Below are 14,168 nucleotides of genomic sequence, written 5' to 3' on the forward strand. Positions count from 1 at the left end.
ATTTTGTAGGTCACGCAAGATCTCGTGGTTAAGCCAAGGTGGTCTTTTGCCACATTTTCTATCTTTCCTAACCATCGGAATAGCTTGCTTTTGGGCCCTTAATAGTGTCCCTTTGAAAAACTGCCAGCTCTCCTCAGTTGTTTTTCCCCTCAGTCTTGATTCCCATGGGACCTTACCTATCAGCTCTCTGAGCTTACCAAAATCCACCTTCCTGAAATCCATTGTCTCTATTTTGCTGTACTCCCTTCTACCCTTCCTTAGAATTGCAAACTCTATGATTTCATGATCACTTTCACCCAAGCTGCCTTCTACTTTCAAATTCTCAACGAGTTCCTCCCTTTTTGTTAAAATCAAATCTGGAACAGCTTCCCCCCCCAGTAGCTTTTTCAACCTTCTGAAATAAAAAGTTGTCTGCAATGCAGTCCAAGAACTTATTGGATAGTCTGTGCCCCGCTGTGTTATTTTCCCAGCATATATCTGGATAATTGAAGTCCCCCATCGCCACCAAATCTTGGGCTTTGGATGATTTTGTTAGTTGTTTAAAAAAAGCCTCATCCACCTCTTCCACCTGGTTAGGTGGTCTGTAGTAGACTCCTAGCATGACATCACTGTTGTTTTTTACCCCTTTTAGCCTAACCCAGAGACTCGCAACACTTCCGTCTCCTGTGTCCATCTCCACCTCAGTCCAAGTGGGTACATTATTAATATACAAGGCAACATCTCCTCCCTTTTTCCCCTGTCTGTGCTTCCTGAGCAAGCTGTATCCATCCACACCAGTATTCCAATCGTGTGTTAGCCCACCAAGTTTTGGTGATGCCAACAATGTCATAGTTTTATTTATTTATTTATTTATTTATTTATTTATTTATTTACCCATACTTCTCGCATTTGTATATAGGCATCTAAGATGCTGGTTTGATCTTGCCTCCCAGTTTTGCCCTGACCCGTCTTTCTCTCTGCCATTATAGCCCACGCTCCCTCCTATTTCCGACCCATCTCCCAGGTCCCCATGTTCTCCACTTACCTGTGGGCTTTGCTCACCTGTCCCCGTTGAACCTAGTTTAAAGTCCTCCTCACGAGGTTAGCCAGTCTGTGTCCAAATAGGGTCTTTCCCCTCCTCGAAAGGTGAACACCATCCCTGGGCCAGAGCAAGTGGGGGCCCCTTCCGCCTGCAGTCCCCCCACTCTCCTCTCCCCCTGGCGTTCCTGCCAGGGAGCGGGAGCAGGGCGCGCGGGCTTGTCCTGCTCCACCCATCACTGCTGATGGAAATTGGAGTGCCGGGCAGGCTGGGGGAGCAGAGCAAGCCCCTGTGCCCTGACCTCACTCCCCAGCAGGAGCACCGGGCGGGCGGAGTGGGTTAGGGTGCAGGGGCGCCCAATTGGCTGGGGCTCCTGGGCACAGGCCCTGTTGGCCCAGTGGCTAATCTGCCACTGTTCCCAGGCGCTGACCTTTGTGGCTTCATGTGGTAAAATACAAGGGGGATTGCTTTCTTGAGCGGCAGGGGTCAAGAGGGGATGCACATGCAGAGTCAGGGGCACAGAGAAAACAGGATGGTATTGGCTGCTGTCAGAGGCAGGACTCCAGATTTGAGAGGCCAGTGGTGTGATGTGCTATGACAAAACCCCATCAAACTTACCACCTCCATCCAGCTCTTGCCTTGTAGACAGGGCTTAGCAGGCCCAGCCTGGTGGAGCGCCGGGGAGCAAATGCCAGAGTCAAGGAGTCTGTTTAAATTGGGAGCGGGGAGGTCTCCAAATCAAGTGTCGCTGCTGATCTCAGCCTAGGAGAGAAGCGGGCATTCCTCATTCAGGTTGTGTGCCCCAGCAGGGGCAGGCCGGCAGCGTGGCAGGGCTTTCTCATTTCCGCTCACATGCGGGTCGCTGCCTGTCTGATGACTCTCTTCTCTGTGTCTATTTTTTTAAAGAGCATGAGTGAAAAGGGAGCTGCTGTCACCCAGGACAAGGGCTAAGCCATCCCAAGCAGACCAGCGGCCCGCTCCTCTCTGCTCCAGGGACACGGCTCTCCGTGGTCACACATTTGGATACTTTAGAGCAATGAGCACAAGGCTTCTGAGAAGCTCTTCCCGACCATGGGAAGTGTCAGGTGGTGCTTTAGAAGACAACATGTCTCCGGCCAAGACCTGGTATCGGGTGCCCTTATAAGAGGAGAGATGGGGCAGGGGGAAGTCCCTGCCGGTTTGATCTGTAGCGCACTTGCACAAAGCCAAGTTACACTTCTCCTTGCTAAGCAGAGGGCGAGAGTTCGCCTGTGCCCTAACACCTTCCGGCCTCTTCTCCATTGCGTGTGTGTGTGTATGAGTGTGCGTGTGTGTGAGGCCTCCAGGATGGGGCCCGGATCCAAGACCACAGAGTATCCTAGGCCAAGACTGTGGTTGAATAGTCATCTCTGCTTGTTTTCTGCACAGATTCAGACAGCTTGCACCACCCTCCGGGGGGATGCCAGATATGACGCGGTTGGAAAAGTAGGGTGGGGCCATGGGGGTGGGGGGAGTCAAGATTCTGTCCCATCACGTGGGGAAACGAAGAGGAATATGAGCTGTGAAAACCCTGCCACAAACCTACAGCAGGGACTTCGCTCCTGCCTGTCACCTTGTGACCCCTCAAGGAGATGTTCTGCCCTCGGGAACCACCACGCCACCGGATCCCAATCCAGCTTGGGAAGACGTGGATGGCAGACCTCTGGAAGGGGATTGGGCATCAGAGGTGAATGCCACCTTCTTCTTACCCCAGCCTCTGTGGTGGGTGCCTCTGCTGAAGATTAACCTTAAAGACACTACTGGGACCTCTACGCCAGCTGCAGGGCGGACGCCGGTTGGTCAGCTGGGTGCTGTCCCTTCCACATGAGAAGCACACTCCTCCCTCTCACATTCTCTCTCGTTCTGTCCTTCCAAGGGTCTACAGGCCCAGCATTGCCACTTGAAAAGGGCTAATGCCAGTACTGCCCACTACCTGCCCCGCCACAAGGGATGAGTTCTAACCAGGCCGTCTTCTCCCGGGGCTAAAACGGCACCAAGGAGGCAGAGGGAGAGAGGGTCTGAAATCTGTTACTTTTGCTTCCTTACCCACCTCCTGAATGTGGCTACTCTGGCAGAGAACTTTCTCCCACATTGCTGGCACTGGATAGCCCAGGCCCTGGAAATGTGGCCAGTCTTCCCAGCCTAGGGCATTGGATAGCCTCATTGCTTCACACTGTCTGGTTTTAACTCCATCGTGAGACCTGATCCTGTGGCAAAGAAACCTGCTTCCTCTAAGGTTGGACAATGCAGGGTTGGTTTTTTTGAAGGACAGTTCGGGGAGGGCGAATCGGCGTCAAACGTTTGAATTCCCCCTCCCCCGGTTAAATCTGGATCTCTCGGGGAGGCGGGGGCATCAAGACTCCAGCGACTGGAAACACTGTGGGTCTTAAAAATGTTTTCAGACCTTACTGGATACAAATGATTTTCAGCACACTCCCAGCGCCTCGTCTGGTTTGCACTATTCAAATTTGTCAGCGGTGGGTCTGTGCTGATGCCGGTGGAAAAGCTCATCACTGTTCGACTCCGTCTATTAAACCCATTTCACATTTGTTCTTTGATTTGATTTTAAAAATTGTTGCCCCAATGGCTGAGCAGAACTAACAGCAGAAAGCGCCCCCCCCAGGGGTCTCGCTTTCTGTTCTGTGAACCAGGCAGAACAATGGTCTCTGTTCGGAAAGCTATTGGGTTGGGTTTTTTTAAGCTATTGTTTAAAAACAAGAAGAAGCTACTGGAAGGATGGAGATGGCAGCTATAAAAGTGAAAATGGGAAAAAGAGTAGTTTTGCTGTTGTCCTTATGGTCTCTGCAATACCAGTAGGAGAGGCTGCAAAATGTGAGTCGAGTGAATGTTCCTTCTCTCTCTCCAGCCACCTCCTGAGTGAGTTAAGAATCAAGATGTGCCAGACTTCCATCGGCCTGGCACACGTCACAGCCTGGAACACTCAATTCCGTTTTTCACTCGCCTGATGGTTTTTTGTTTGCCCCTAACCCTGAGTTGCACGATTCTGTGCCTGCACTTTTTTATGTGTAATTTTTTTCCCCTCTGCAAGTGGGGGGCTCACTCCTGCAAGCCCTCCCCCCACTGGAACAGTGATACAGGGTGCCATGTTTCCACATGCGACTTGGATGATCTGATGCCGACCTGGTGTGCGCGTGGGAGAATCCAAGTGGGCCTGTGGGATCCCACCCGTGAAAAGCTGCATGTGCAAAATTGCAATTTCAGAGGCTGCTGCGCCAAAAACCAGCCCCGAAATATTCTGCCAGCTGCCATCCTGGGCTGGTTTTAGGGTGACCAGGTGTCCCGATTTTATAGGGACAGTCCCGATTTTTGGGTCTTTTTCTTATATAGGCTCCTATTACCCCCAACCCCATCCCGATTTTTCACACTTGCTGTCTGGTCACCCTAGCTGGTTTGTTCCTTTACTGTAGAACTCCAGATCCGAGTTGCCATCTACCCCCCTTTTAGGGCAACGCAGTGGGGGGAGCATTTCATTTCCTGGCCCCTTTTTCATTCCAGCCAATTCTACTCACGATGCAACAAGTTCATTTTCCAGGACAAATGAAAGCGAATCCAAGGAGTCTGTTTCCCAACCACCATCTCCATTGGTGTTGGTTCCATTCAAGGCCTGGTTCGGTGGATTCCTAGCTACCCCTGTGTGTATTTGACACATACTTTTTTGTTGGCAAACCAAGCCTCCGAGCTCTAAGGCAGCTTCGTAGATCAGACATGGGCAAGGTTGAGGATTAGAGGAAGGAAGAGACAGATAGCACTTAAAGAAAAGATTTCTCTGGCTTCTTCCAAAAGCACCTGGTCCCTTTAAAGTAAGCTCCTTGCCTGGTCCTGTCAGGAGATTAGGATGAGTTAAAGGGCCACTATTGGAAGGTTGACATTAAACTTTGTATCTACGTGAAAAAGAGGAAGAGGAGAAAAAAATATAAAAGCTAAAGATGATCTGTGTTTCGGTTGCACTGGGGTACACGGTTCTTTACCCGTTTTAAGGCTAATGTCACATTTAGTATGTTGCATGTGTCTTTTTTTTATTATTATTAAATAAAAGAGAAAAAATGTGTATATTTTTGGCAATTTAAGGTAATGTAGCTAAGATATATTTTTTTCACGCTGCTTGACTGTTCTTTATTATAATAAATAATATTAATATTAATATTGAAGACCTTTTTGATACATTTAGGGTTTCAGATTTTAACTAAGGAAGGGGGTCGTATGTTGGAGAGGCGAAATATAAAAATATCTTAGTTTCCGTTAAAGCTACCAACAGTGTCTGAATCATCTGTGTAAAAGGAAAAAAAATGTTGCTCCTAATTTATTTTAAGGTTCCATTTCTATAGATGTTTTAATAAATGGATTAATCAATTGTTATTGGTTGTTTTAGAGTCCAGTGAGTTAATAGGTTGCTTCTGACCAGCTGTAGCACCTTCTACTGGTGTGTTTATAACCCTCTCTAAGACATGCTATTCATCCTTATGACACCGCTTACGAACTATTGATAAATGAAACCTTACTATAAAGTATGACCTAAATGTTATGTCTGCTAATTGTTAATTTTTTTTTAAAAAGCTAAGTGTGAATTTTTCAAGTGACAAATGAGGTCTTTGGGGACTTGATCCAAAGCCTGTTGAAATCAGGGGAGGGTCTTTTGCATTGATTTACAATGTGTCTTAGACCCTAATTAAAGAAAGCACCTGGGCATATGCTTAAGTCCATCCCTCTGCAGGATGGCACCTGGACACATTCTTAACTTCAAGCAGAGGTGCTGAAGTCCCATTGACTACAGTGGGACTTGAACACCTTGAGCACTGTCCCGAATATGGGATGCTTTCTGGGAGCGCAGCCTTTACTGGGGCTAGCTGGGTGCTGACCTCTGAGCTGCAATGGGCCTGGTTTCCACAGGCACTCTGCACCCAGACAGCTCCAGGTGAAGTGATGGGGAGCTGTGGCTTCTTGGCGTCCTCAGAAGAATCAGATCTGAAGTGTTTTAACCTTGGGAGCTCCAGAATGGAAGCACCCAAAATTAGCACGCCTTCTTGGGAAAGCTTTGGCCTACTGAACTGGCGAGGGAAAAGAGCATTGTCCCCTGGCAAAGAGGAATGCAGCTTAGTCATGTGGTCCTGAGATTGCGGGCTTAATCTTACGCCTGGCTGGGGAGGGAGACAGCCTGAGCTCTGACCCAGTCAAAGGCCCCAGAGCCTTTGTAGAGGGGGAGTGGGGGCAAGACCAAAATGCCCCCTCCCTCTCCACAGCTGGCTGCTCCTGCAGTGAGCCAGCTGCCCTCTCTTCTAGTGCCACAGCAGCCCCTGGTGGGCGAAAGGTGTAATTGTGCACCTCCCCAGCGGAATCTATTATTCTGCTGGGGACGTGAATTCTGAACTTAACGTTTCTTTTGTTAAAAAGTGGGGGGATGGCCCCCTTCAGCTCCACCCCGGTCCAACGCTGGTGGACCAGTCCCCACAGAAGAAAGAGCAGTCGCTACCTGGGCTCAAGATGTCTTTGTAACAAGTAGGGATGGGCCTGAAACTAAACCCTTGCTGACATATCTGTCCCTTATGCCTGGTTTTCCAAAGGGGTCCGCTGCCAGTTAGGCAGTGAAACAAATGGCCCTATTGTTCCAAAGAGCCCTGCATGTCAGGAGCTGCGCTCTCTTGAGTTCTGGCTGCTTATTTAGGTGCCTCTAAAAGGACTGGTCTTAGGAAATCTGGTGCTGATGGTGGGGGCAGAGCCTGTGCATATCCAGCCCTGTGTCTGCACAGGACAAACCTCCGGATTTAGACACACTCTAGTGGGAGAATAGTTCAGACCCAAACGCTTGTGGTCTCCACAGTGTCCATCCTTCTATGATACTAATCTAGACCCCCTTTACCACCTTGCAAGCTGCAATGTATTTTGCCCCTTGAGGTAGGGCACGGCTATTATCCCCCTTGCACAGATGGGGAAACTGAGGCCTAGAGGTTCAAAGGTATTTTGGCATCTAACCCCCATTACTTTAAATGGGAGCTAGGTGCCTAAATACCCTAGAGGATCTGGGCCAAAGGACTTTCCCAAGGATTTCCAGAGTGTATGTGAGAGCAGGGAACTGGACCTCATTTTCCTGAGTCCTAGCCACTATGGCATCTGTCCTCTTATCCCCAGAATTTTCCTATTCTTTTCTTTTACACACACACACCCCCATCCTCTATCACTGCTTTTCATGCTCACCCATCGAATCCACCATCTTAACTCCAAGTGTGTTTTGCCATAAAGCTGTAGCCACACACAGAACTGGGCTCCTGGTCTACACTGCAAAGTTAGGTTGGCCAAACTACACCAGTCAGGGCTGTGAAAAATTTCACGCCCTTTGTGACATAGTTAAACCAACCTAAACCCCAGTGTAGACACCGCTAGGTCAATGGAAGAATTCTTCCATCGATCTGTCTCCCCGCCAGTGGGTTTATGACAGTGACGGAAGAGACCTTCCATTGATGTTGTGAGTGTCTATGCGGCAGGGAAGCAACTGTGCCACTGTGGTGTTGTTAGTGTAGACATACTCTGATTTTTAAACCGATTTAGTTAAACTGGTGCCAAATGCTGTGTGGCCACCCTTATTTCAGTTTAAATTAGGAGTAGGCCTACTTTAGGCACAAAGTTGGACTAATATAACTGAAGATGTGATCTTAAAACCGGTGTCTTTTTGTTTGTGAACACTCTTACAGGAGTTCAAACCTGTCTTACATCTATTTAGCTTGCACGTGTCAATTTACAGACGCAAGTTCAACCCATACGACCAGTTTGAAACCAATATAAGGGCATCCAGGAGGGTTCTTGCTCCAGTTTAACTAAATCAGCTGTCTGTAGCCAAGGCCTTGGAAATGGATAGCTTGTTTTTCCTGGGATTGTTCCTCCTAAATTTCACCTTCCCATTTTTTTCTGGGCAGAGATAAAGTAATTAACAAAAGTATTTCGTGTTTGAAACTCATTCCAAGAGATCCCTGAGCTGTGAAACAGAGTTTTAGTTCAAGTCCATCTAAAATGGATCCCACCGGGAAGTCCGTGAGCTGCATTTGCAGCATTGATTTCCTATCTCCGCCATTTGCAATCGACTGGGAGGGCACAAACACTGGGTCACGACTGGGGAAGAAAAATTCCTGGCAATTCTTTCCCCTCAGCTATTTTTAAATTTTGTCAGACTTTGAAACAATTTTAACCAGCTTTACCGTGGGCTGAAAAAAATGGGAACAGAAAAATTTGCAATTTTTGTTTTAAATTTTGAAAATTCGTAAACCTCAGGTCGTGGAACAAGTGTTTGTTTCACATCTACAATGGAATTGACAATGGAGTTAGTCAACGTGAAAACACGACTGAAATTAAAAGCGTAGACCAACGCTAAGGCCTGAGTTTGATCCCAGACATCAAATACAATAGGCTCCATCTACATCACTAAGGAAGTTCGGGCTGCTGTAATCTCCCTGAGGCAGTTACAACAGGGCAAATCCCTAATGTAGATACATTCATACTGACACAAAAGCAGGTTTACAGCCTCTGCAGCTTAATCTGATAATTTATCCCAGTCAGCCATGTCAGGGTATCTATGCTGTGATTTGCACTGGTGTAGCTACAGCTACAAGCCTGGATGCCTTTATAGATTATTTCATTTTTTTTAGTCAAACACAAATTATTGCACTCGATACAGGGGTGAGTGGGTGAAATCCTATGTGCTGTGTTATACAGGAGGTCATACTAGATCTGGGTTTCTCAAACGGGTCACGACTTGTGTAGGAAAAGCTCTTGGCAGGCCAGGCCGCTGTGTTTACCTGCCCTGTCCACAGGTCCGGCTGATCGTGGCTCCCACTGGCCTGCTCCATCCGCTGCTCTGAGCCTGTTTGAGAAACCCTGGACTAGATAATCCAATGGTCTCTGCTGGCTTTAAAATCTAGGAATTACTCTGGTCTTAATTTTTTTTGTTTAATGTAGACAGGGCCTTTTTTGTATATCACATTGCATACTACAGTCTATGTCCATCCAAATTTGAGACCCCAACCAGCTATATCTCCATTGCTGGCAAAAGCCCCAATTCAGGAAAATGTATAAGGACATGCTTATCCATCCCTGTTCAGGAAAACCCTGAAATGTGTTCTGACCTTTGACTTCAGTGGGACTAAAACACGTCCTTAAAATTAAGCACAAGCACATGGATCACTTGATTACTTGTTCTATTCAGTCCCTCTGAAGCACTTGCATTGGCCACTGTCGGAAGACAGGATAGTCTGTGCCATTTTCCAGAGGACCATTTTCCAATGGACCATTGGTCTGACCCAGTATGGCCATTCTTATTTTCTTATGCTTAAACTTAAACCATAAGCAGATATTTGTGTGATTCTTTTCCCTAAAAAAGGTTTTCATTTTGGGTCCAGAGTCATAGCCAGGAGCGTGCTAACTTTCTTATAATGTTTGTATGACTGCCATCAACCAGGCATATTCCGTTTTTGCTTGGAGAACGTTCACTGGGATGACACTCTTAAAAAAAAAAAATCTTTCTATGGACAAAACCCCACTTCAGGTGCTAAATAGCAGTGGAACGTCTTTGATAGAAAACTGCTCCTATTTACCCTTCCTCTGCCATCAGTGATAAAAGAATTCAGTGGGCCTCATATTCTCTCTGTTGTGTAATATGCAGATAAGAGCGTCTTTGTATCATTAATGTATTTGTACAACCAGGAAATTGTTGCAGTCCTTGTTCTTTTATTAAAAGAGTAATTTCCAAAAAATAAAAAGTAGGACCAAAAAAAAAGTGTGTTCTGTATTTTATTTTTTTTCACTTAATTGTCATTTCTGCCACAGCACGAACAGTCCGGGAATAATTATAGCATGGTGTCTTTCTAGCAGGATCTACATCATATAAAGCATTCCTAGAGAAAGTCATGACTACTCAGATGCAGCCAGCTCTAGAGTGGAGCACAGCAGCTGTTTAACAGCCCACAGCTACACTGAACAAAAGGTTGGTGGCCTATCCTACTGAAACTAAGGGGGAATTTTAGAGAGGCAGAACATAGTTACACAGTTACTTGATTCAGGTTAACACTTCTACTCATATGTCTAACTGGAGTCAGGGATTAATTGTTCTGTGGCTAGGTTATTCCAAAACTGCCAGCTGCAGGGTTTCTTGTATCTTGTTGGGATGCAGCTGGCCAGTTGGAAACAAGGTTAGATGGACGATGGATTTGATCTGGTACAGCTATTCCTGCTTCTCTTGAGGAAAATGCCTTTGAGGGTCTGTAATAACCACAAGAGGCAGCTCCAGCAGCAATACACCGCCCAAAACCATGCTGGGCCCCACTGGTTCAGTTCTGACGCCGGCCCTGATTCAGGAAAGCACTTAACACACGTGCTTAATTCTCATTGACTTCAGTAGGATTTAAATACATGCTTAAATGTTGTTCTGATGAGGGAGGTTTTCCTGAATCAGGTAAAAGAGGACTAACTACTAAAGGCCCAGGCCACCTCATCTGCTTATTTTTTCCCAGCGTTGGGTGATATCTCTAACCCCTCTCTTCTGGGTGAGCGCTCTTGAGAGCAGGAGTAGGACAACAGCAGAGTGAACAGAAGAGCAATGCCCTGATATGTTTTGTCATCTGATTCCTCTGGAAAATGGCACAGACTAAGCCAGCAATCTTCCTGGCCCCTTCAGTGCTTAGCCATCTGCCCAAGGTAAATCATCACAGCTGTCAAAAAGTTACATTTTCCCCAGGGTAAATGTTAAAAAACCAAACCAGAACACCCTTCCACACTTCAAATATTCATTAAAGGGAAGTGGATGAGTCCTGGGTAGCAAAGAGGCTAAATTCCCTTTTCAGCTCTGATGTTCCGGTTAGGGGAAATCCGCAGAGCTCATGGAAAGCACAGTCGGAGGACGTTAAGATGAAATTATCTCATGGTTTATTAGGTCAGCAGAATCCCTTCGTGTGTCGACAGCTGTGGAGTTCACTTGGCTATTGTATTTAGCAGCTATAGCATTAAAAAAAAAACACAAAATGACTGCAAAAAAGGGGGCATTTCTGTTCCTGGCTCTGATGTAATCAGACATCAGTCTGGATTAAGGGCTCCATTCTAAGATGAACATTCCAGCCCTGATCCTGAAACACATTGCTTAGCTTTCAGCTCTTGGTTGGGTCCATGGAAGTCAACAACATAGTGTTCACGGTCGTTCCACTAAGACTGCAACAGAGCTAGGAAAAGAACCCAGGAGTAGTGACTCCCCATCCTATTATGTATTTATCTGTATTTTCCTAGCTCCCAGGAGCCCTTACCATGAACCAGGCCCTCCCTATGCTAGTCACAAACACAGGACAAAAAGTTCCCCACCTAAAGTCCTTACAATCTAACTTTAAGAAAAGAGGCAACAGATGGAGACATACAGGGGAGTCCACTTATGCTTTAACCAGACCAATGTGCGAACGCTGCATCAATCAGTTCAGAAGCTAAAGCCGGTGAAATTCCAATGAGAAAAAAAGGCACCATTTTTTTTAACAGTGAAGATGATTAAACATTGGACCAAACTCCGGGGAAGTGGGGGATTCCCCATCTTTTGATGGCTTCAGAGCCTGTCTGGAAGATAGTCTTTACTCCGACAAGTGATTGCACTGGATCCAGGGGAAGTGGGTGACATTCCACGGGTTGTGCTATACAGGAGGTCAGCCCAAATGAGCCAGGTGGTTCCTTCGGACCTTAGAAGCTATAACAATACTCCGAGACTCAGAACCCCATAAGAATGGCCAGACTGGGTCAGACCAAAGATCCATCTAGGCCAGTATCCTGTCTTCCGACAGTGGCCAATGCCAGCTGCCCCAGAAGGAATGAACAGAACAGGGAATCATCAAGTGATCCATCCTGTAGCCGGGCGGTCATCCCACTCTGGTTAGGAAGGGGTTAAAAGCAGCCAAGGGAGGCTGGTTGGGTAGTCAGCCACAGGTGTGATTGCACTCAGTTAAGGCCCAGCTGGCCCGGATAAAAGGGCAGGCTGAGAAGCAGAGAGAAGACTCCTGTTCCAGCTGAGGAGCAGAGCGGACTAGGCTGTTGGGGAGATCAAGCAGGGTACCTGAGGCAGAGTAGGGCTGGGGAAAAGCAAGCAGAGCTGAAGTGCTCTGGCCTAATGAGTGCCCAGGCTGAGGCTTTGCTAAAGGCCAGGGGAGGTACTAGGGCTGCAGGGAGGCAGCTGGGGCTGGAACGGCAGCCGATCCAACCCTTAGCAATGATGAGTGGTCACTTCAGGCTGCAGTTTGCCCCTGAGGGGGTCAACAAGCATGCAGACAAAGGAGATCCAGTGGATATAGTGTGTTTAGATTTTCAGAAAGGTCCCTCACCAAAGGCTCTTAAGCAAAATAAGCAATCACGGGATAAGAGGGAAGGTTCTCTCATGGATCGGTCACTGGTTAAAAGAGAGGAAACAAAGGATAGGAATAAATGGTCAGTTTTCAGAACGGAAAGAGGTAAATAGTGGTGTCCCCCAAGGATCTGTACTGAGCCCAGTCCTATTCAACAGTTTTATAAATGATCTGGGAAAAGGGGTGAACAGTGAGGTGGCAAAATTTGCAGATGATACAAAACTACTCAAGATAGTTAAATCCCAGGACTGCAAAGAGCTACAAAAGGATCTCACAAAACTGGGTGGCTGGGCAACAAAATGGCAGATGATATTTATTGTTGATAAATGCAAAGTAATGCACATTGGAAAACATAATCCTGACTATACATATACAATGATGGGGTCTAAATTAGCTGTCACTGCTCAAGAAAGATGTTGGCATCATTGTGGATAGTTCTCTGAAATCATCCACTCAATATGCAGCAGCGGTTAAAAAAGTGAACAGAATGTTGGGAATCAAGAAAGGGATAGATAATAAGACAGGAAAAAAATCATATTGCCTCTATATAAATCCAGGGTGCACCCACACCTTGAATACAGTGTGCAGATGTGGTCGCCCTGTTTCAAAAATGGTAAGAGTGGAACTGGAAAAGGTTCAGAAAAGGACAACAAAAATGATTAGGGGTACGGAACGGCTTCTGTATGAGGAGAGCTTAATAAGACTGGGACTTTTTCACCTTGGAGAACAGGTGACTAAGGGGGGGATATGATCCAGGTCTCTAAAATCATGAGTGGTATAGAGAAAGTAAATGAGGAAGTGTTGTTTACTCCTTCTCATAATACAAGAACAAGGGGCCACCAAATGACATTAATAGGCAGCAGGTTTAAAAAAACCACAAGAAAGTTTTTTTTTGCGCACAGCACACTGTCAACCTCTGCAACTCCTTGCTCCGGGGTGTTGCGAAGGCCAGTACTAAAACGGGATTCAAAAGGGAGCTAGACAGATTCACTGAAGATAGGTCTATCCATGGTTATTAGCCAGGATGGGCAGGAATGGCTATGTATGGATGGAGGAGCCTTCACGTTAGGCACCCAACTTTGCAAAATGCCACCTAGGAGTTTCGGGTGCCCCTACTAACTGGGCCAGCAGGTTGTTGGACAGATAATTGCACCAGGGGCTGGCCAAGGGTGAAGTTAGCCAGACGCGATTCCCCAACAGCCCAAGCCTCCGTTGCTGGGCGGTAGGAGTTCATAAAAACCTCCCGTGGTCTTGGCAGCTCCTCACGGGGGTTGTGGGCAGCCAGTTCCTGGAGGCAGCAAGAGCTGCACCTGAAGGGAAACTCCCGCAGCCAGGCTCGCTCCATTACCAGCCTGAAGCCCAGAGGAAGTGGGCTCAGCTGCGGCGGGAGAAGGGGGGTCCACACTGCAAAAGGGGGGCAGGCGGGAGCTTCCAAGCCTGCGCCCTTGCAACAGCCTGAATGCATTGCATTGCATTGCATTGCAACAGGCTGGCTGCATTGCACACGACATTGCATTGCAACGGGCTGGCTGCATTGCATTGTATTGTATTGCATTGCACACGACATTGCATTGCAACGGGCTGGCTGCATTGCATTGCATTGCACATGACATTGCATTGCACACGACAGTGCATTGTAATGGGCTGACTGCATTATAGGGCTGGGACGCCCGCCGTGCACAGGGGTGGAACCCTTCTGCCGCTCGCCCAGCTCCCCGGCTGCAAACCGGCCCGGCATTGCCTGCGCCTTCCGGCGGGGCGGG

General features: G+C 47.4%; 1 protein-coding gene across 4 annotated transcripts in view; it reads left to right on the top strand.

The window, feature by feature from the left end:
- MLLT6 (MLLT6, PHD finger containing) overlaps positions 1-5,413 on the top strand; it is a 72,787-nt gene extending 67,374 nt beyond the window's left edge. For all 4 annotated transcript variants that reach the window (XM_050935271.1, XM_050935273.1, XM_050935272.1 and 1 more), the window contains one exon: positions 1,925-5,413. In XM_050935271.1, the coding sequence (XP_050791228.1) occupies positions 1,925-1,969 (45 nt within the window). In that variant the 3' untranslated portion in view covers positions 1,970-5,413. The remainder of the gene's footprint in view (positions 1-1,924) is intronic.
- The last annotated feature ends 8,755 nt before the right edge of the window (positions 5,414-14,168 follow it).

Source organism: Gopherus flavomarginatus, chromosome 25 (assembly GCF_025201925.1).
Source record: "Gopherus flavomarginatus isolate rGopFla2 chromosome 25, rGopFla2.mat.asm, whole genome shotgun sequence".
Taxonomy (NCBI): Eukaryota; Metazoa; Chordata; order Testudines; family Testudinidae; genus Gopherus; species Gopherus flavomarginatus.